Source organism: Copadichromis virginalis, linkage group LG14, assembly GCF_057382275.1.
Source record: "Copadichromis virginalis isolate Kocher_CV1m ecotype Utaka linkage group LG14, C_Virginalis_male_GT1.1, whole genome shotgun sequence".
Taxonomy (NCBI): Eukaryota; Metazoa; Chordata; class Actinopteri; order Cichliformes; family Cichlidae; genus Copadichromis; species Copadichromis virginalis.
Window position 1 is genome coordinate 9086059 of NC_140631.1, and position 22726 is coordinate 9108784.

At 44.9% G+C, this 22726-nt stretch overlaps 1 protein-coding gene across 2 annotated transcripts in view; it reads left to right on the forward strand.

Moving 5' to 3' along the window:
• Window positions 1-22726, forward strand: part of epha4l (eph receptor A4, like) — a 62714-nt gene that overhangs the window by 37694 nt on the left and 2294 nt on the right. Inside the window, exons 6-17 of one of the 2 annotated variants that reach the window (XM_085479221.1) lie at window positions 3293-3417; window positions 3526-3685; window positions 5389-5500; window positions 9842-9897; window positions 10355-10468; window positions 11001-11186; window positions 14609-14670; window positions 15136-15345; window positions 15456-15605; window positions 15982-16178; window positions 18344-18502; window positions 20000-21282. In XM_085479221.1, the coding sequence (XP_085335347.1) occupies window positions 3293-3417; window positions 3526-3685; window positions 5389-5500; window positions 9842-9897; window positions 10355-10468; window positions 11001-11186; window positions 14609-14670; window positions 15136-15345; window positions 15456-15605; window positions 15982-16178; window positions 18344-18502; window positions 20000-20114 (1646 nt within the window). In that variant the 3' untranslated portion in view covers window positions 20115-21282. Of the gene's footprint in view, window positions 1-3292; window positions 3418-3525; window positions 3686-5388; window positions 5501-9838; window positions 9898-10354; window positions 10469-11000; window positions 11187-14608; window positions 14671-15135; window positions 15346-15455; window positions 15606-15981; window positions 16179-18343; window positions 18503-19999; window positions 21283-22726 lie in introns of both variants that reach the window. The other variant, XM_085479220.1, reaches the window with a different exon arrangement.

Here is a 22726-nt window from a genome sequence, read left to right on the forward strand (position 1 = left end):
AGAGGAAAGTGTAGGAAGGTGCAGTGGAGAAAAATGAATGCCGTCAGATAAAAATGAGCAGTGCAGCTTAATGTGCGTGTGTGTGTCTGTGGCCAGGCATGTATTTATGCGCGTACAAGAAGGTCAGATTCCATGTGTCGCCACGAACAATTCCACTGTCGTAAATCAGGCGGGGTGTAACCCTTTCACCCGGGCTACAGGAGGAAAGCGAGGGGAAACGGGGATGGGGAGGGTGAGATGTCCAAGCTTTGAACTGACCCCTGGCTGTAAATGGATGTTTTCTTCCCCTTTTATAAGATCGAGCGCTCTATATGTCGATGTGTGTTTGTGTGTGAGAGAGGGAGGGGGCCATTTATGTCCTGATACAAAATACTTCAGGTGGCTAAAAGTGAATTCATGCATAAGGATTGTGTGTGTGCGTGTGTGTGGGCACTTCCATCAGTGCGTGTGTGTGTTTCCATCGTTCTGGCAACAAATGGGCCGGCATACATGTGGAAATGTGTTCTCGGGAGGTGGAGGCTGACTCTAGATAGGTGGAGGGGGCGAGGAGGGAATCTTGTAAGCAGGAGCCATTTTCTCCCAACACCCTGAAAAATGGCTCCCTCCTCGACTCTTTCTCCTTGGCGGCGAAGGCAAAGAAAAAAAAAGAAAAGAAAAAAAGAGTGACTCAAATCTGGCAACCAGGCTCCAATCTGGCAACCACATGTGCAGCCCCTGTCTGTTTTAATGTCAAACTGTAATCGGCCGCGTATTCGCGCAAATCCTCCACCGCAGATGCTCCTCGCTGCACAAATACTCCGTGATGAGCACGCCCGCTCAACGAGCTGGAAAAGGAGAAAGAAGAAAATAAAAAATAAAAATCTTTTCTGTCGGGAAGGTTATTTTTCAAACCAAACCCTGAACTCTGTGTGCCTCTGCCAGGTTTTTACCGATTATAATTTATGCATGTGCGCAGTGATTGAGTTTTTTTTTTTTTTGCTGTCTGAGCTGTGTGAGATAATGGGGCTAGGTGTGTGTTTTTCTATGTGAATTTCTATCTTTCTGTTTGTATAATGAGTTCCTTTGTGTTGCTGGGATGTGTATGTCTGTGTGTGTTGCAAAGCATTTTTTTTGAGAGAGAGCACAATTCTGAAATAAGATCTGAATATTCATTGCGTCTAACACTTATTATTCCACCGGCGTGTTTAGCCCACGCGTTCAGAGGGGGGCGGTAAGAAATTACAGATCTGTCCCACATATTTAAATTCATCTACAGAGGTGCCAGCAAGTCTAGCACGCTGTGCCTCAGGTGAATGTTTCAATTTTAGGATCTCAAGTTTAGCTGTGCACGATTTGTCTGTATGCATTTGTGCACAGTTTTGTTTTGTTTTTTATTTTTACCACGTTTTTTGTTTTTGTAGTTTTTTTAAAGAGACCTTAATGGATCTCTTCTTCTGTGTGTGAGCCGAGCTGCCTGGTCGTGTCCATTAGAAGGGATCACTCAGAAAATCTGTCATCTTTATCCTCACATTAGTCGAGAGGAAAATAAAAACGCAACAGGAGCAGCAGAACACGATTAAATCGCCATATCTGTCATCTTCGGAGGGGAAGATGGATGTGTGGATTACCTCCAGGGAATGAAGGCCCGTGACCTCCTCGGGGGTTTTCCTTTCGGAGTTGGAGCATCCTCAGTCGGCCCCAGGAGGGCCTTCAAATTGGCTCTTGCTGCCGGCTAAGATTGATCGGAGGGCTACAAATGGCCGCCGTGTAATTGTTTAAGGGAGACGCAACACATTAGGCCAACAGGATGACACAACCTTGGGTTAATCTATTTACTAAGAGATGTCTGCAATCCCATCCCTCTCCATCACAGTCGACCCCCACCAGTCGCAAGCCCTCTGCCTCCCCCTCCCCTCTCCCATCTCCCCCTGTCGCTTCTTCACCCCAATGAAACTCAATCCCTTGGTTGGTGCTTGAATTCCAGGCCTGTTTGAACTCAATCCCCCAGCTAAAAGCAGGGTTTTGTTAGCATTAGCTTGTGGGCTAGGCTCCCTGGAGCCCCCGCTCAAAGTGATGAGAATGTATATAATGTCATAGATAATCCAATCATAATCGGTGGACTGTGAACCCCTCATTAATCATCCCCACTGTAATTTTTTAAAAGGCAGATGGTCTGGAACGAGTAAGGTTACAGTAATCAGCGAGGGGCAGAGGTCAAAGATCTGCTCCGTTTGGAGTCGTAAGAGCAGATGCCATAAAAAAACTGTGTTACCTGGGCGTTAGTGGGAATGTTTGTCTATGTGGTGCTTTGTTCTGACTCTGTGGGCGAGGTTGTTGGGAGTATTATTTAACCCTCTGTGGTCTCGGTGCCCTGAGTCCTAACCCTAACGCTGTGTTATTAGAATATGTGACGTTTGGTTTTTGCAATCAGGGGCCAAAACCAAAAGCAAGCATTTTAACTGACACAAGTATCACAAGTATTTGCATTTTTCCCTCTACTTTACAGGAACTTTGCTGATGATAAATCCATCATGGTTTTATTTTGGTCTTTTTGTCTGTGTTTATCTGTGGAGCTTTATTCTATCATCTCGTGACTGCACTGCTATATCTCCCAAAACTCAGTCCTTACACGAGTTGTTCCTCTGTTTACAACTCTATCTCTCCTACACCTATGGATTTTCTCTTCGTAAAGTCGTGAGCGTGTATGACCCAATTTACGTGTTGTCACACTCCCCGGAGATAGAGGTTTGATTTGTGCAGCGGCGACGCACTTGGAGGGAGGGGCGAGCATAAGCCATTATCTGTGCTTTAACCTTCATGTGTTAAAGGCGTCTGAAGACAGATAGCACGGCTGCTTGAAATATGGCCTCATTATCAGCTGCTGCAGAAAAGGCTCGAGATAAGATCGCTCTCTGGAGCTTTAATGAAAACCAATTGATTTGCTCTCTTAAAGACAAAAAAATGCAAAGGTGTCGAGCCCATTTGATTTTATTCATATACTTTGCGGTTGAGAAAAGTGCCTGAGACGCTCGTGTCACGGGAGAGCTTGTATCGGTTTTATAGACGCCAACGTTTAGTTCACGCTCCTTCTGTCAAATCAACTGTGTGGCCGCACGGTTTCGCAAGACCCCTGATTCTGAATGAGAGCCAAGCTAAAGAGAAGTGGAAGCGATTGCCTCGTGGCTTGTTTGACTTTCTCAGCATGAGCAGGAGAACGCGTGGGACAGAACAGACTCAATGTCTCCAAGGGTGAAAACAACAGCTAAACATATTTTTTCTCTTCTGTTTCCTCTTTCTTTGATCGTCTCACCAGCTCCCTCTCCAGTGACTTCCATCCAGGCCAAGGATATCACAAGACACACCATTTCCCTGGCCTGGCAGCCACCGGAAAAAGCCAACGGGGTCATTCTGGAGTATGAGGTCAAGTACTACGAGAAGGTGAGGGACGGTGCGAGAGATTTTGTTTCTGCTGAACCGTCAAAGCAAAAGCAGCCTCTGAATAAGTTGTATTGTGTTCTTTCTTTTTTTTTTCCTGTCCCGCTGTAGGACCAGAATGAAAGAAGCTACCGCATCATAAAAACCTCATCAAGGAGCACCGACATCAAGGGCCTCACCCCCCTCACCTCCTATGTTTTCCATGTGCGGGCTCGCACAGCGGCCGGCTACGGAGAATTCAGCGGCCCGTTTGAGTTCATGACCAACTCGGGTGAGTTAAGTCACACTGCCTGTTCATCTTCGTCTTCTTCTCCCTGCAGAGCCAAGAGAGGCCTGATTCCAGCTCCGCCACGGCAGTGTCTGAAAAATTCCTACAATGATAGCATCTCTTACAAGTTTGTCTCTTTCATTGGAGAGTCATTAATCAAAATTGCTGTTGTCTATAAAAGATAAATGATATTGTCCTCCGGCACCTGACTGGCAACTTGAATATCTTCCATTATTCACGTCTGAGTATCAGCCTCAGTAGACGTGCCAGCTGATGTTTAAACTGTATGAAGCTTTGAAGAATGGCACCATTTGTGGCGTTTTCAGTCAGAAGCTGCTGCTAGATAATTCTCACTGCTCGCCAGAACTCTTTAATTGAATCAGTTTCAAGCCAAAATAAATGTATTCATTTCTCTACCAGAGTCTAAGGCACACAAACCCTGTGATAACCGGAGCAACAGCGCCTGTGTAGGTGGACTCTGATCACAATTTCAGATTAGCCTCTCAAACCTCACTAACCCACTAGTGGGTTACTTACTACAGTGATATAGAGTGCAGCCAAAACTTGTTCAGACCCTGAGAAGTTTATTTGAAATTCTAGTGGAGATCCCACAGTTTCCAAAGATTTCCATTTGATACTGAGTAGCAAAAAAAAAAAAAACTTGGGAAAATCTGTTACAAAATAAATCAAATGCTATAAGACAGAGTGGAATAACATGACCTTATAAAACTCCTTTGAGGGGAAATGAATGAGGAAAACTGTGCAAGATGTAAATGAAAGTCTGTTTTTTCAGGAAGAATTTTACTACTGACTAATGCCCGACTTGTGCTTCAACTTGAAATCTGCATAACCGGGAACCCCTCTTAACCCTGAGGCCACAACCTTCTACGTAACCTGACGTGCACCTCCAGAGAAATGTAACTACACGCAACCCGCCTGCAACGACTCTCATTGGCATGGAAGGTTTTGGTGCAGGGTTAAGAGGGGTCTCTGATTAAAGTTACGACACAGATTTCTCTCTGAAGCAAAGATTTGGCATCAGACTGCATTTGTGGTGGTGAAAGGGGCACGAGTTGGGCACGTCTATAACAATACATATCGTACATACTTTGTGACGATAAATAACTGAGTAGTAATCTCTCCAGTCTGACAGCACGGTACATACACCAGCCGTCCACCTGCTAGAGCTTCTGTTTATGGTGGACTTGGCCTCTAAGATGATGGTCTGTGTGCCAACGGGTGACACACAAAACAGTTGTTATGCACCCGAGTAGCTTGTAAGTAGTGGTAAACAGCACCATCACTCCAATAATAATATGTGGCCTATTAAATCTAATCTCAGCTTTCTGTGTTTTCTTAGCATTCAGCTTTTGGTCCAGTGAATATATTTCCACATAATGTTTCCCGTTACTGATGACACAGAGGGCTAGAGAGATCCACTAGAAGCCCAGGTGTCCCTTTTGTAATGCAGATAGAGACAGCAGCGCATGATAATGACACGGTCAAGCTCACATCCTAATGGGCTGTCATTGTCTCCCAATGAAGCATGCGAAACAGTGGACTTTATGATCAGAATAGTAAAATGGAGGGAGAGCGAGCAAACACTGCGTGGGGACAGGAGGAGGCGGAGGGATGAGGGGTATCGAGTTACTTTGCTCTTTTTTTGTTGTTTCTCGTCAACCTTTTTTCTCTCCTCTCTCCGATAGTCCCAGCTCCCATTATCGGCGACGGGGCCAACTCCACAGTGTTGCTGGTGTCAGTGGTGGGCAGCGTGGTTCTGCTCATCATCCTCATCAGTGCTTTCGTCATCAGCCGACGGTGAGCTTCGCTACCCACCCCCGCCCTTCCATCGAACTCTGTCCCTTCTGCTTTCTGTCTATCTCTCTTTCTCGGCACACAGATGAGGGATGTCTTACTTAGTGCCGTCAGGAAATGGAAGTCACTCAAAAGAGCACACACATACACACACTAACACTCCCAGACAGCTAGTGCAACTCGCTCACGTCGGATGAGTGATGACTCGCCACACCGGAGATGTGATTGACAGCTCCGACAGCTGAAGGGATGCAATCAGCGACCCTTCGCTCCCTGTCCTCTGCATCCAGCCCGCTCCCTTCGCATAGTCCCACCCGCCTCCACTCCACCCCGTCCCTCTCCCACTATCTCTCAGCTAGTGGCTGTAATCCTGCCGCTAGTTATTTTCTCCTGCTGCACCTTGCTGACCGCCGCGACGAGAATGAGAGAGCGACGGGAGGGTGGACAATGAGATAAGCGGGAAAAAGTAGGAGATAGAATAGAGCGAGGACGAGGCTGAGAGGCATCAGGTGGATTTGCAGTGACCCAATCTCAGGGTGTTAACCAGCGAGCAGGACAAAGCACCATCACACAGATGGGATTACATGCAGATGGGGCTGCCTCACCTCAGGGTGTAAAACCACACACACTCTCTGCATGTGTTTGTGTTTGTGTGCGCTTCCATATGTGTTAGGGGTGCGAGTGCATACATCCTGTGGAAAAAAAATAAAGTTTTGTGTGCGTGTGGTGTGGCAGTGGGGGGAGGGGGGTGTCAATGGCTTGTGTGTTGATTCTTGAATTGACCAAATCACTGTTTGCATGTGTGTATTGGTGCCATGAATGATAGGGAGTGAAGGGGGCTGTTGATTGTGTGTGTGTGTGTGTGTGTGTGTGTGTGTGTGTGTGTGTGTGTGCTCTCTTTTCCATGTGATTGCCTCTCTCTGCAGCCAAGCAGGTGGTTGTCTCAGGCTTTTTTATATGCATGTGACGGCCACTGTCATTGTGCTGCCGCGTTCATCCTGTGATTGTGGGGAGGGACTGTAATCACGTAGCCGTTTACCATCATTACACAGCCGTAGAAGAGGACAATGTCTCGCACATCTGGTCATTTCCACCACTGACCTTAACACGTCAATAATAAGCACAGGTGTCAGGCAGCCTGAGGGATTCGCAGGGATTTAAGTGCATCTTCTCTAGAATTGATTTATAGCTTTTATATTCGTTCAGCTTCTCTGCTCCATGTTGTTGTTATACGCTCAGTGCCCTTCAGGAAGCTTCAATGTTGGAAGATTTCTCACTTGACTTTGATGCAAAAAATATATCGAAGTAAAACTGTTATCAACAAACATCTAAACTAAAGGCACTTATAGTATTTATTTGGATTATTACTATTATTGTTGCACTGATATGTATTTTATGAAGTAATCATTTAGTTTTTGCATAATACTAATAAGACTGTATTATTATTACACAGTCTTAAAGGGTATCGGTACATATTTGTGCTATATTTACGTCTACAATTGTGGATTATCATCTTTAAGCATGGTCAAAATCTCAGGTAACAGGGTCAGAAAATGGAAAAAGTAGTCCACGTGTGCAATATGAACATAAAGATTAGGGTTTGGTTTCCAGCATTGTTTTTGTCACCTCACGAGGATTTCTTTAGTAACTAGTCACCTGAAACCCTTCCTTTAATGGGGACACAGGTTCATGTTGGCCCCATAGATTTATTCTGAGAGCTATAGATGAATTTCCCTGAAATATGGAGGAAGAGCTAAGAAGTAACGTCTTTTGTTTGAGGAAGTCTGGTAGCCAATCAAAAACACACACATGCCCCTTTTTCCAGCCAACTGGGGGCAAAATATCAAATCAAATCAAATCAAATCACTTTTATTGTCACATCACATGTGCAGGCACACTGGCACAGCACATGCGAGTGAAATTCTTGTGTGCGAGCCCCACAAGCAACAGAGATGTGCAAACACAACAACACAAACGAGCAAAATACAAGAATGGCCAACCTGAAACTAATAAATATATGTACAATGTATAATAGTGTATGCATTTCTGGATGTGTATACTAAATATTTTCCTACGTGTTTGTGTGTGTGTGTGTGTGTGTGTGTGTGTGTGTGTGTGTGTGTGTGTGTGTGTGTGTGTGTATACACATTTTTACAAATTAAATAGTAAAAAAAAAAAAAAAAAAAAAAAAAAAAAATAATAATAATAATAATAATAATAATAATAATAATAAAATATATAAAATATACAGAGTTGAATATGTGCAAAACAAGTGGCATTTATATACAGTGTGTAGTGCATAATGTTGAAGTTCCAGTAGTGAAGCTGAGGTGTCTATGACGTGTTCAGCAGTCTGATGGCCTGATGGAAGAAGCTGTCTCTCAGTCTGCTGGTACGGGACCGGATGCTGCAGAACCTCCTTCCTGATGGAAGCAGTCTGAACAGTTTATGGCTGGGGTGACTGGAGTCCTTGATGATCCTCCCCGCTTTCCTCAGGCAGCGCTTCCTGTAGATGTCTTGGAGGGAGGGAAGCTCACCTCCAATTATCCGTTCAGAGCACCGCACTACTCGCTGGAGAGCTTTGCGGTTGTAAGCGGTGCTGTTGCCATACCAGGTGGTGATGCATCCAGTGAGGATGCTCTCAATGGCACAGTGATAGAAGGTCCTGAGGATGCGGGGGCTCATGCCGAATCTTTTCAGTCTCCTGAGAAAGAAGAGGCGCTGCTGCGCCTTCTTCACTGTTTTGTTTGTGTGTACTGACCACGTAAGATCCTCAGCCAGATGTACTCCAAGGAACCGGAAGCTGTTCACTCTCTCCACAGCAGCGCCGTTGATGGTGATGGGGGTGTGTACTTCTCTGCACCTCCGGAAGTCCACTATCAACTCCTTTGTCTTTGCGACGTTGAGGGTGAGATGGTTGTCTTGACACCAGTGGGTCAGGGCGCTGACCTCCTCCCTGTAAGCCGTCTCATCACCGTTGGTGATAAGACCCACCACTGTAGTGTCGTCCGCAAACTTCACAATGATGTTGGAGCTGTTAGTGGCTGTGCAGTCGTAGGTGTAGAGTGAGTACAGGAGAGGGCTCAGTACACACCCCTGTGGAGCACCAGTGTTCAGTGTGATGGGGGATGAGGTGATGCTGCCCAGTCTGACCACCTGGCGTCTGTCAGACAGGAAGCTAAGGATCCAGCTGCAGAGGGAGCTGCTCAGTCCTAGATCCTGCAGTTTCCTGTCCAGCTTCGAGGGAACGATGGTATTGAATGCTGAGCTGTAATCTACAAACAGCATTCTCACATACGTGTCTCTCTTCTCCAGGTGTGACAGGGCAGTGTGTAGTGTCAGGGCTATGGCATCATCAGTGGACCTGTTGTGGCGGTATGCAAACTGTAGAGGGTCCAGTGAGTCGGGTAGTGCAGAGCAGATGAAGTCCCTGACCAGCTTCTCGAAGCATTTGCTTACGATGGGGGTCAGGGCTACAGATCGCCAGTCGTTCAATGAGGAGATGGTGGAGGATTTGGGTACAGGGACGACGGTGGCCATTTTGAAGCAGGCTGGGACTACAGACAGAGAGAGGGAAAGGTTGAAGATGTGTGTGAACACTCCAGCCAGCTGAGCCGCGCATGACTTGAGGACGCGGCCGGGAATCCCGTCTGGACCAGTAGCTTTGCGTGCGTTCACCTTCCTGAAGCACTTCCGCACATCGTCCTCAGACACAGTGTGCGCACTGACGTCATCCGCGGTGCGCACACTGTCCGGTCTCATGGTGTTCGCTGCGTCGAATCTAGCGTAGAATACGTTTAGATCCTCACACAGAGAGGCCGTGGTCTGCGGTGTGCTGGTTTTCCCTCTAAAGTCTGTGATCGTGTTTAGTCCCTGCCACATACTCCGAGGGTTGTCAAACTGTTGCTCCACCCTGTCCCTGTACTCACGTTTGGCTGCTTTGATCGTCTTCCGGAGTTGGTAATGTGCGTGTTTGTAGTCCGATGTGTTCGATGTATTTACTTTACAGACATAAATGTGCCACACATAAGCAAGAAAATGAGCTTGCAAAAGGTTTTAACTATTTTTAAAGGTTTTATCATAACATGATATTTTAAATCATCTTTCCTGAGAGCTTGAAAAAAGAAGGCAAGTGGACTTGGGGCAAAAGACACATGAACTGGATGATTGAGAACCCACAGACAATTAAAATCCTTGTGATGAGCATTGTTTAATTATATTAAAAAAGGAATATCCATATCTCATCTTATATGTATAAGATATAATTGTGTTCTAACTTCCTGAGATTTGAAGCTTGATTCCCTGCCATGAGTGATCATTCTGCTTTTCTTTGCCCCCTAGAAGGAGTAAATACAGCAAAGCCAAGCAGGACTCTGATGAAGAGAAGCACTTACATCAAGGTAACTCATAGTTAACACTCCGCCTACAGACCTTATAATTGTAAAACATTATTGCTGTCAGGTATGCTCGTGTGCACAAATGAAGCCCATAAAATGGGAGGAAAAACAAACTGTTTTGAAGTTAATGTACTTGCAACCCAACATGCTCCAAACACCTCATTATCAAGTCATCAGCATTGTTATTTGTGTGCCACAAAAATTTCAAGTTAATGAGCTCCATCTTCATCGGAGTCAGCCATAGTGACATGAAAAGCGCTGGAGTCAGTGTGTGAAGCGAGGTATGGAGAGAAGAAAGGAGGAGGAGGAGGAGAGGATCCATAGAGGAAGGCAGCGTAGCCTGCAGCACGATGGAAATAAAGAACAGATGGAGAGTAGTAGTCGGAATAAATTAACCTTCACTTTTTTTTTAAACTTCCTTCTCTCTTTGCTTCCTTTTTTTTCAAACTTCGTTCCCCAGGAGTGAGAATATATGTTGACCCCTTTACCTATGAGGACCCCAACCAGGCCGTCCGTGAGTTTGCCAAAGAGATCGATGCCTCCTGTATCAAGATTGAGAAAGTGATTGGCATTGGTGAGGAGATTTTTTTTTCCTACATTACATGCATGAATACCTATTGGAAAAAGATCACATTTTGTATTTGTTTCATACAAACACACCTTTCTCTGTGATATGTGGACTTTTTGTGGCCTCTTTGAGATTAAAATCCATTGTTTTCCCAGACTTTAACATGTGGCTTCTGGCTCTAGAGAGGTCAACAAGTTAAAAAAAAAATCAACAGTGGCTAAATACGTTGTCCATGCTATTCCTTGGGCCAGAGAAAAGTCATCCAATGACAAAATAATAAAGAGAAAGAATCAATATCCATTTCCCCCTCTCTCTGCTCCAGTGGGTGGAGGGAGGAGGGGGAGTAAAGGATTAGAGACCCTGATCAATGTTTAAAGTGGAACCTTTCTAACCTACAGACACACACACACACAAACAGACGTGTAGGGGCACACTCTTTTTGATTTGATTTATAGTCTGTGGATCAGAGTGCTCGTGTATCAGCGCTTCACATTTTCATCTGGTTTTTTTTTTTTTGCTGTTCTTGCTGTTGATTCAGGGGAATTTGGAGAGGTCTGCAGTGGACGCCTGAAGATGCCCGGCAAGAGGGAGATCTGCGTGGCCATAAAGACTCTGAAGGCTGGCTATACAGACAAGCAGAGGAGGGACTTCCTGTCCGAGGCCAGCATCATGGGCCAGTTCGACCACCCCAACATCATTCACCTGGAGGGCGTGGTCACCAAATGTATGTCAAGGATTCATTTTTACAGAATGTGTTTCAAATGAGGGGAGGAAAGTGTTTTGCGCAGGTGAAATTGCTTCTGGAAATTGCAATAATGCTTAGCTCACACACATACAATTACTATTATATTCTAAAAGGGCAGTCATTTCTGCTGTCTCCCTCGAAAAATGTAGCAATAAATCATCACAAAGTGCAGTTCTGGGTGACTTTGGAGAAAGGTGAGCGTAGGGACAAGCCTGTTTTTACTCACACGCCTGCGCACTAGTGTATATCTTAATGCTTCTGTGCGGACATTTTACAAAGATTTCACAATATTCTCAGATAAATGCGTATTTTTGAGCATCGTCCGCACGTCCCATCCTGGCTTATCCCCAGGTGGGTTTCTGTCCAGATGGAAGGGGTCCAGCATTGCCGTGGAGGGGGAGGTGGTTGTAGAGGTAGCTGGGCAGTTGGGAGAGGGGTGGGTGTGGGAGTCTAATGGGCCCAGGAACAGGCCCTGTAGCACGGCACCAGACTCATTAATCATGGTGTCAGCTGTAAATGTGTTTGGGGTTAGGGAGTGATACCCTATCCCTTCTCTATCTGCTGCTGCATGGCCACAAAACACTGGCCAAATCTCCCTCCTCCTGCCCTCAGTGCTCTCTCCGTTTCTCCCCCTCTTTTACACCTTCCCCTGATGTTATTTGTTCGGCTATAGGTATGTGTGTGTGGGTGTGTGCTGTGTGTGTGGGTGTCTTGTCAGCACATGCCAACATCCGGTACCTTTGATTGCATGCATGTGTGCCTGAGTGTTACCATGTAGCCTCGGCTACATGTGCCTTAATGTGTCGTGATACTGCTCATCTCTATCTGTGCTAGATAAAACTGCCATTCTCACTGTAGAACACACACACACACACACACACACACACACACACACACACACACACACACACATATATATATATATATATATATATATATATATATATATATATATATATATATATATATATATGTGTATATATATATATGTATATATATATATATATATATATATATGTATGTATAGATATACCCACACACAAACATGCAGCCCAGCCGGAGCTGAAAGTGAACAGCAGCACAGGCAGAATTGCTTATCACCTATCACACCTCACATGGCGGGGAATGACCTCTCAGACCTCGCAGCGGCGGCGTGAGAACGACAGAGAAAAAAGGCGGACAGATGGAGAAAGGAAGAGAAACCAGAGACGAGCTGCTGCCAGGGAAGGTGCAAATAGAGATGCCGGACAGTTAGGAGCTGATGGATGAGAGGAAAGACAGGGCGACGCAGAGAGAGGGAAAGCAGAGGGTGCTCGAGCTACTCAACCGGAGGCTGAAAACAAAAAGATGGGGGGGAGGAAGGAGCGACGCAGCGGTGACAAGAGAGCTGGAGTGAAAGGACGGCGAACCAAACGCAAGAAGGGCGTCCGAAAACTCCCACTCCACCTCCTTCCACTCTTACTTTTGAGAGCTTGACACGAGGTTTGGGCAAATTAGTCCTTCACACTTGAGTGTGTCAGTGGAATCTATTAAAAATCCATTATTTGAATTGCGCCCCACTCTCCATTACAATCAAGTTAAAAGGAATTCTCAATCTGGCCTCAGTTTGCTGGCATGTCCAACAGAGCCAATTAAGGCTTATTAATTATGGAGGAACTCCAAATAGGGACTAAAATACATAAATGTGCAAAAATCTCTCGCTGAAGACTTGCTGGCTGTGGTCCACCATCTTGAAGGCTATATTTAATGTTTCTATCACGTTGGTGTGTAATTAAAAATCGAGCATCCATTAAAGCTTGAAATCAGACGTGATGTTCTTAATGGGTGATTTACATGAAGTAAGAGCGTGCTGGTTTTTTTTTTTAAAAAGGTCCGCTTTTAAAACCCAGATCTTTGTTTGCTGCTAACGCCAGGGCTTCCGGAGGACATTTGCCCAACGTTCCCCCAATATTGTCCCCCTGACGCGTTTTTTTTCCCCCTCTGCCATCTCCCTGTTTTGTTGGCAGGTGATAATCGGCCCACTGGTGGGTTCCTCGCCCAGAGTTCATTGCCAAAGGCGGCAGGGCGTATTCAGTAAACAAGGAATTAGCATGCAAATGGACTGGAAGGAAGAGGGCGGGGCTGGGAAGGCGAGAGTTTAAGGTCGCAGGTCAGACTCTCCTCAGACTTGATTGCGGAGCTGTCAATCACCGGCGGCCCTGAGGCCGAGGCACGCAACAAAGGGAACAAAGATGGCTGACAAAGACGGCCCCCTCTGCTCTCATACAACTTTCGCCGAACTTCCTCTTTTTAGGGCATCGCCGGAGTGCCCCGTAATTAATGGAGTGCCAATCACGCAGCGGGTAAGGCAGTGACTGACGGCCTCTTGGCACGGCCAGAGACCCGCAGCAGAGCAGAGGAACTTCACCTTCTCAGCGGGCTTCTGCAGCTCTCGACATTCTGCTGGAGCACTCGAGAGGCTTCATACAAGCTCCCCTTAAGGCGGAGGCTTTAAGTCAGCAGTTTTCTATAAGGCTGTAAGCTTTTAAGTCCACCTTAACTGTGCCACTCGAAATGGAGCACAAAGAGCGACGCTGTTCTAGGAGGCGAATGTGTGGCAGCACTTTTCAGCATGTGTTGTTGCCGTGGCTGGTTAGGCACCAGCTTGCTGCAGTTTTGGGACAAAAACAAGCAGGTCGCCCTTCCTTTCCCTTTTTTATCTCTCTTCTCCTCTGATATGCCCCTCCCTCCCTCCGTCCTAAGAGACAAAGACAGACAGACAGAGACCCACCAGGGAATGTCCACCCTCCCCGCCGCCTGCCCCGGCTCGGATAAAGACGCAGACGCTCCCCCAAGAGAGACAGAGAGGGATGGGGTGAAAAAAGGCCAGAGAGGATTGGCAGGGTTCACGGAGGATAAAAACGAGGAGAGGGAATGAGCGAGGGAGGAGTGGGGGAAAAAGAGAGCAACAGAGATGAGCTAGCAGGAGAGTGACAGATGCGTCGAAAGTTGGCAGAGGAGAAAGAGGGCAAAGGGACAGTGAGTGACAGAAATAGCGAGTTAGGGGGATTCTGGGTGGGTGACTGTGATGAGACTTTGGATAATACGCCCAGAGTCAGATCATATTTGCATAAACACAAGATGGTGTGTGTGTGTGTGTGTGTGTGTGTGTGGTGTTTTGTTTCAGTGGAGATGCCTTTGCATGTTAAGGGAAAAACGGGGGACGTCAGGGCAACGGTAACACACAGCTAATTAAATCACTATGGGACAGAGATGGATGGCCTCACACACACAGACACACATGCATTTTCCCTGGAGAGCCCCCTCCTGCTGCGTTGAGCTGCGATGTGCGTCGTTTACCTCTATAATCATCTGCCTTTCCTTCTCTCACTCTTATTCCCACTCTCTCTCTCTCTTTCTAGGTAAACCGGTGATGATTATCACAGAGTACATGGAAAATGGATCCCTGGATGCATTCCTGAGGGTAAGTCATGCGTTTCTGTCTCCACACACACGTGTTCATGCGTGTTTGTGCATCAACGCTGATCCCATGTTATCCACCAAATTTACAAGTGTCGGTTCACAAACATTCGCACTTTGTCCTTCCCATTTATCGTCTCGCTTTTCTCCTGACAATGAGGTTGAAACAGGTGAAACTTTGTGTTTCTCAGGTTCACAGCACTACAGGTCCACTATACATCTTAACCAGTTGCACAGTGCTAGTTAAAGGGAGATGTGGAATGGAGTGGACTTTTTATAGGTCTTTTCTAATCTTACGGATCTTTACGCTATAAAGTTAAACCTTAAGACTATTACTTATTACTATACCCAATGAGCTATTAGGAGTGACCCTTCACAAGTGTCCCTGTATTTACTTAGCAGACATTTTTGTCACAGTGTGGACATTTAACAGTAATAAGGATGAGCGTTTCTCTTTTTTCCCCCGCAGAAGAACGACGGTCGGTTCACTGTCATCCAGCTGGTCGGCATTCTGCGTGGCATCGCTTCCGGCATGAAGTACCTGTCAGACATGAGCTACGTCCACCGTGACCTGGCCGCTCGCAACATCCTGGTTAACAGCAACCTGGTGTGCAAGGTGTCCGACTTCGGCATGTCCCGAGTCCTGGAGGACGACCCCGAGGCCGCATACACTACCAGGGTGAGTGCAAGCATGTTTGTGTGTTGGCGAGCACCTGTCTGACTGAGTCAGCGGGCTGTCTGTACCCTCACTTGTCGGCTTTCATTAATCAGCCCAGCTTTCAATTACAGGGAGGAAAGATCCCCATCCGCTGGACGGCCCCGGAGGCCATCGCTTATAGGAAGTTCACCTCGGCCAGTGACGTGTGGAGCTACGGCATCGTCATGTGGGAGGTGATGTCATACGGCGAGCGGCCATACTGGGACATGAGCAACCAAGATGTAAGTCAGAAGCAACGTAATCATATGCAGATAGTCATGAATAATGCACAGGGTGAATTACTGTGAGATATTAAGGCTGGGTAATGTCAAACAACTTTATAAGAATGCTTCATCATTTTAACGTAGTTATACAATTACCTGCAGCTGTGATGAAACACCAGCAGAGCGTTCCTCTTCCTTATTGCAGTGAGCTCACATGTGTGGTTCCACTAATTATGAAAAAGGGAAAAAAAAAGATAATGTATTGTGTAGGTGTGTAAAGTACAGTAATTAAGAAAAAAGTTATAAAAATGACAAAGTAATCAAACTGCCTGAAGTTTTTATAACACTTCTGCTCAGTCATAAAGTCTTACAGCCACATTTATCTGCTATCCAGGTGATCAAGGCCATTGATGAGGGCTATCGACTGCCCCCGCCCATGGACTGCCCCGTGGCACTCCACCAACTCATGCTAGACTGCTGGCAGAGAGAGAGGGCCGACCGGCCAAAGTTTGGGCAAATAGTCAACATGTTGGACAAACTGATCCGCAACCCCAACACCCTGAAGAGGACCGGGGGAGAGACCACCGTCAGGTGAGAGGAAGGAGAATGACACAAGGGGCTGAAAAGAGGAAGAGTTTTCAGTTCCGTTTGTGCTTTGGAAAATGAACGATGACAGGAAATATCATAAGGTGATGGTTGAGTTAGTGTTGAGTGTGTTTTCAGAGGATATTTTAATCTTAGCAATGAGCAGTCCCAATATTGGTCACACAGTCTCGGGCTTAAACAGTATCAGTCCATATGCATAAAAGCAGGAGAGTGAAAATAAAATAAAAAGCAACATCTTAAAACAGTTTTCTCTGTCAGACTTCTAAGATTGCTCTGATTGCGTAATAGGAATTAATTATTAATAATCAGCTTGCTGCCTTGTGGCTGTTAAGGGAAGATCGCTCTGGAATCCACTGAATGAGCTAATTAACATTATCAGGAAATTTGACAATTATATAGGTTTATTACACTTAATTTAAAATAAATTGGCAATTGTGTTACAGGAATTTCCCATTTAGTTTAATTAAACAGCCTGGAAATGTGCTAGTCACACATTCACTGCCACATTTGCAAAGTACAGCAAATTGTATAAAAGTAATACAAATACTGTTTGGATACTTCAATGGGTTATTTTCTGTTTGGGCTCTATGATGGTTCTCGAGGACCGGCCAGCTGCAGGAAAATGAGAGCCGTATGTTGAGAGTGGGCCTGAGACAAGTTAAGATGCTCTGTGTGAGAGCAGAGTCTGAGAGTGAGGTGACTGCCTGCTGTAACACGTGCGTTCACCTGTCAACCTCGATATCACGTTGACATTCATAATTAATGCATCTGTATTTTATACTCTTCATCATCTGCTTCTCGTCTACATACAGTTCTGTATGAGAGCATCAAAATTTCCATAACACATAATATTTGAGAAGCCACACCAACGTACTGACACGCGCACACACACAGCGTCCCACTCTGTCACCGCTATTTACATTCACCATTAAACATTATCTGCCAGCACCGTGTGGCTCGTTACAACGCAAACAACCTCCATAATGGCTTTCTCTGCAAACTAGCTTTAATGGTGCTTTACACACAGGAATCTAGGCGCTCTAACAGGGGGAGGAATTACAACGTTACACCGAGTTAAAAACAAACACGACCCTACGTCTCCAACACCATTACTCTTGAGCAGCCAAACGTGTTAAGGATGACCTTTGTGTGTTTACAGACTCGACGCAGGCCGACGGGAGTCTGTTTGAGTTTAACGAGTGTGCGAGCGCACACGAGCGGGTTGCGCGATCGCACACAGATGCGCACTCCTAATAGGATACAGCGAGAGCAAGCGTGGAGTCTGTGTAGAGTAATTAGCAGAGCTGAATCCTATAACTGCAGCTCTACGGTTACAAAAAGGAAAGAAGAGTATGTGTGTGTGTGGGAAGGTATCCCTGCGCATAATCTTTTCCACCTACTTAGAAGTGACGACTTAATAAAGAGCCTGACATCCAGTTCTCACAGCTCTACTCGACATCCTTTTTAAAAAGGAGAGAACGATAAAGAGGCCGAGAGCGCAAGACTTACCCAAGCGGGACAAGTGTGACTCAGACTCACCGGCCTCGTGTAAATGTTTCACAGCTGCTGCCACAGAAAGGGAGAAAGGCAGGGAAAAAAGAGGGAGGACAAATATGCTGATGAATATCTGAATGTGAAGAGGGACTCCAAGCACACTGTAAAATTCACCGAAGTGTGCCCAGGTTGTGTGTTTTCCGTGAAATAAGGATTAACTAACTGTATCGGTGACACCAGAGGAGGAGCTGTGTTTGACTTGGCTCAGTTTTTGGGTGCAGCCTGCAAAATACAGACACAAAAAAAATACAAAATTGCTAAGCTGACACATTTGGTGTTTCAATCAGGGAGGACAAGCTAGGGAGAAGTGTAGCTCGGTGCTTTTTACAGCTTGTAATTGTCACACATTTTTGACACTACAGCACAGAAGCATAGTTAAGAATTATGGAATAATTCCCGCAATGTGGCCGTTGCTGCAGTTGAGGTGAATCGGAGGTAATCAAAGATGGAGATGATTATGCTTCAAGTAAAAAGCACTTGAACAACTGGCTTTCATCATCTACATGCAAACAGCTGCATACAGTGCAGTAGCTTTAAACACAACGAGGAGTTTGATTTCGTGAAATAACCTCGTCACTTTTCTCCACCTATTACAGGCCCACTACCACCCTGCTTGAGCCAGGGAGTCCCGAGGTGTCCGCGGCTGTGGGCACAGTGGAGGACTGGCTGCAGGCCATCGGCATGGAGAGATACTGCGATAACTTCACGGCCGCCGGCTACACAACTCCAGAGGCCGTGGTCCACATGACGCAAGAGTAAGCACTTTGCCCACAATCATACTTTTACCATGCTGCAAGTGATTTTGAAGGATGAGGAGAATGAAACAGAAAACTAAAGGAAATGCCAAGCATCACAGTGAAATAGGAAAGTTTTTGTAAAAGTAGGCAATTTTATGATTTTTCTTTAACTTGTTACGCTATTATTGAGTTTGTAATAGCTCACACAAACCATTACAAACAGTTTACAAAGAGGGTGCTGCACCACCTCCTTGTGATTGTTTTGGTTACTAGTGGGTCGACAGGTCGCTCTTAGTTTCCATGGCAGACGGTGACTTGTTTGCAAACACCCACTTATCTACCACAGAGCAGAAGAAAAACCTGCAAAAGTGTGGCACAAACCGGAAACAGAGTAAGTGAAAGTTGTTTCAAAAGATGAAACATCTACTTTTAAGATGAATGGTCTCCCCTTTCAGTTTGCCATCCAGTTTGCAAGTAGTTGGTGAGAGTTTGCAGGCAAGTCAGTGATTTCCACGCAAACTACCCGTGCCTGCAGGAATATCCTCACAACCAAAACAACTGTGAAGAGGTTTTAGGGCAGCATTACAAAGCTGTTTGGGAACACAGTTGCCAACTGGCTGGGGCAAGTGGTGTCACTGGGATCCTATTTAGACATTACTAGAGATCTTAGGAGACATGATTAGCAACAACTGTGTTTATCTATTATTTTATGACAAAACGGTGAAATCACATTTTCTCATTAAACCTTTTCAAAGAGAGACAGATTAAAACACCTTCATAAATATAAAGCTAAGCTTAGCATAAGACATGAAAACAGCCAACCTGCTGTTTCCAAATGTAACAGCTTAGAAACATGTTGTGTTCATACGCAAACACTCGGTTTTACGTCAGGCAAAAATAAGCTAATTTCCTGAAATAATCCTGGCAAACTGTGCTTTTAGAATTTACACTAAAATAAGCTAAGCTAGTTTTCAAAAATAATTCAAGGAATTAAGCTACTATGTTACCTCTGCTTCAGTTATATATGAACTAAAATAAACTAAATGAATCTAATCCAGTCACCTCAAATAATTTGAGCACACTGCTAGCGACTTAACTTTGCTTCAGATGTTAAGGATAAGCTAAGCTATGCTAGTTAGCTCAAGTAATTGGAGCATGTTTTTGGCTGTTTCCCTCTGCTTAAGTTTTTAGTCAAGTTAAGCGGTTCCCCCGGTGTCTCTGCTTCATTTTTAGCACACAGTTTCTGTTATCCCCTTATTAAGGTATTCTGTGACACATTTAGAAAGGAAAACATGAGTTAAATTTGTCACTTCTTTATTATATCCACATTTTTCTTCTGCTAAGATTACACGATTAGAGTTGCCGTGTTGGCAAGTGAAATTCCTTATACAGCAGTTAAACTGTCAGACCAGTTTCCACTGGTAGGCTGTAAAATTCATCATGTGGATCAGACCTCCGTGTGCATGTTATTGTTGTCCTCGGTCCTAAAAGGCCTCTTCTCCCAATCCTTTTCAGGGACATGGCACGCATAGGCATCTCCTCCGCAGCGCACCAGAACAAGATCCTGACCAGTGTCCAGGGAATGCTATCCCAAATGCAACAGATGCAAGGCAGAATGGTTCCCGTCTGAGAAGATTAAAACAAAGAAAAAAGGAAGCAAAACGACTTTGTTTCTTATGAAAAAAAAACAAATAACAAAAAAAGATTAAATATTAAAAAAAGAGACAAATCAACTATGAAGAAATAGTTTACCTCATCCATGCACTTTAAATTGGATCTAAAAGAAAAGAAGACATTGATGAAGAAGGGAAAAAGTGTTGCAAATGGCACCTTTTTTTCAAAAATCATACCTTTACCTTGCCCTTTTAGTTGTTTTTGGAGAATGGGACACTTCTATCTGCAGCATTTATGGATAGATGGAGGGGACGGCTGGAAAAGTGCTTCCGAGAGGCCAATCTGGAGTGCCTTTAATGGTCTGGAATGAAAAGCGGGGGAGGGGGATCGTACCTTTTCTTCCTCCTTTTGCAGAGAGTGTTATTTCTGGAACTTTCTCTCTGGAATAATCCACAGAGCATTTTTTTTTTTTTTGATTTTCTGTGTTTATTGTACATGAATTGTTTCTGTGGGACTCAGAGGCTGCCCCGGCCACCATTGTTCTCTCTCTCAGCTGGAACTGTTTGATATCTTCCAGAAAAAATGGACAATCCTAGCCGTCAGATATAAACAGTGATTCTCTGACAGGCTGGGGGTTGGATTCTTCGGGGGGGGGGGGGGGGAGGGGTCAAGATGGCTGTGCAGGGAGGGCTTATTTTAAGGAGCTATTTGTGTTGCGTTTTTTTGTTTTTTGCTCTGTTCTGGCCTGTTTTTTTTCTCCCAGATCGCTGTATTATGTTGCCCTCAGGACATTTCTGAGAATGTCTTTGATCTTCCAGAGGAGCCTTTCCACTCCCCTGTCTTCCCAAAAAAACAAAAACAAAAACAAAAAAAACACAGTCAAAAAAAAAAAATAAAATCCCACCCTGCTACACCTTCGATAAACACGCAGTTCGGATTCTCCCATCCATCTCCCCACGTGGATCGAAGTCCCATCCCCATCACTACTGCAGGACCAACCAACTCTTCCACACCACTTTTGACGGACGCCCGTTTGGACCACATGAGTTGGTTTTATAAGCGGAATGTGAGATGAAGAAATTTGCCAAGACGTTATCGGACACGGGGGGCAACAGGGATGCAGAAAGAGTCATCAGCGTCAGGAAATATTCAAAGAAAGAAAAAGAAAACGATGGAGGATCAAGGTGAGAGTTGACAGTCTTTTGTTTTCATTTTGTTACCAAAACTTAGCAAAGAAACAACTCTATTAAAGAAAAGAAAATACAGACATTGGATTAAAGCTCCCTTTATTATCGAAGTGTGCTTCTAATATAACCACAGAGTGCCTGTGAGAGTCATTAGATCCCCCTATCACTGGCCCCTCAGCTCTAGAAGCCGTGTTAATTAACAAGCAGGTTGCTCCACCTCAGGCAGCAAGAGCGGATCAATAGCCACTGGTCTGTGATCAGTCTGCGGGCCTGATGCCTCTGGCATATTAATGAGAAAAATTTATCAGCGGCTGACTCCCATTGAGCCTGACAGAGCCCAGCAGAGCTCCAAGGCACTTTCCAAGAACGAAGAGAGGCGCTCTGGGGTGTTAACTTTCTTCTGAGCCAACACACCAGCACGTTGTCACGGTACCAGAGGGTCCTAACGCAGGGTCTTAATTAATTTTGGCATATCAGATGCTACGTACTGCTCTCTTGTTGGTTAACCCGTGGCCAGATTTATTTGACTTTTTTTTTTTTAAATAATTTGAGCATCATAATTTATGTGCATAAATTAGCACTTGCCCACAAGGTAATAAAGTGAAGGTTAAGCTTACACAGTTCAAGGCTTAGTTTCATTTATTCAACACTGATTTATTGGACACAGCTACCACTTTGATACTGGTAAAGCAGTATGGATGTGAAACAGCTGACTGTCCTCATTGACAAGAGAGAAACTAGATACCAAAAGTAATTGTTCATATTTTACGTGAGTACAGTGCCAGTTAAACCCCCAGATGCAAACCCCCGTCTGGTTCTGTGATGGAAGGTTGTTAACACAGTGGAAAGTAAGATGAACCAGATCTAGAAAATGAATGTTTACATGTAGGCGAGTGGAGTAAAAAGTCCCTACTTTCTGAAAAAAGCCAAACTATCTAACACTGTGTGCAGTATTATGGAAATCCTAAACTTCTCAGTGGCATTTAAGTATACATTCAACTCAATTCAGTTCTATTTATGTATCACCTCAAGACACTTTGTATTGAGGCAAAGACCCTACAATAATTCCAATAAAGAGACATGTAATAAATATCTTTAAAGAGAATGTTTCAGTTGTCAGATTGGCTCAATTAGGAGTGTTTTCATACTTGAGGCAAATCGATCAGTTGTAACATGCAAAAGATCCTCGGTTTGAGATTGTGAGGAGACACGGATCCCTGGGAGGGTTGAGTCAGGAAGGGAATCTGGTGTAAACATTTGATTTATCTGCTGTGGTGACTCCTTGCAAACAAGTGAGCAGCAGAACCCTCACCAGCATTCTCTCAAAAACTCTGTTATTAAAAGTCGAGTGTTGGAACGTTTGGTTACTTCTCGCTGCGTTTTAATTAATTAATTTTTGTCTATGCAGGATTAGCCAAAGCTCAAGCCGGTGTAGTCGCAT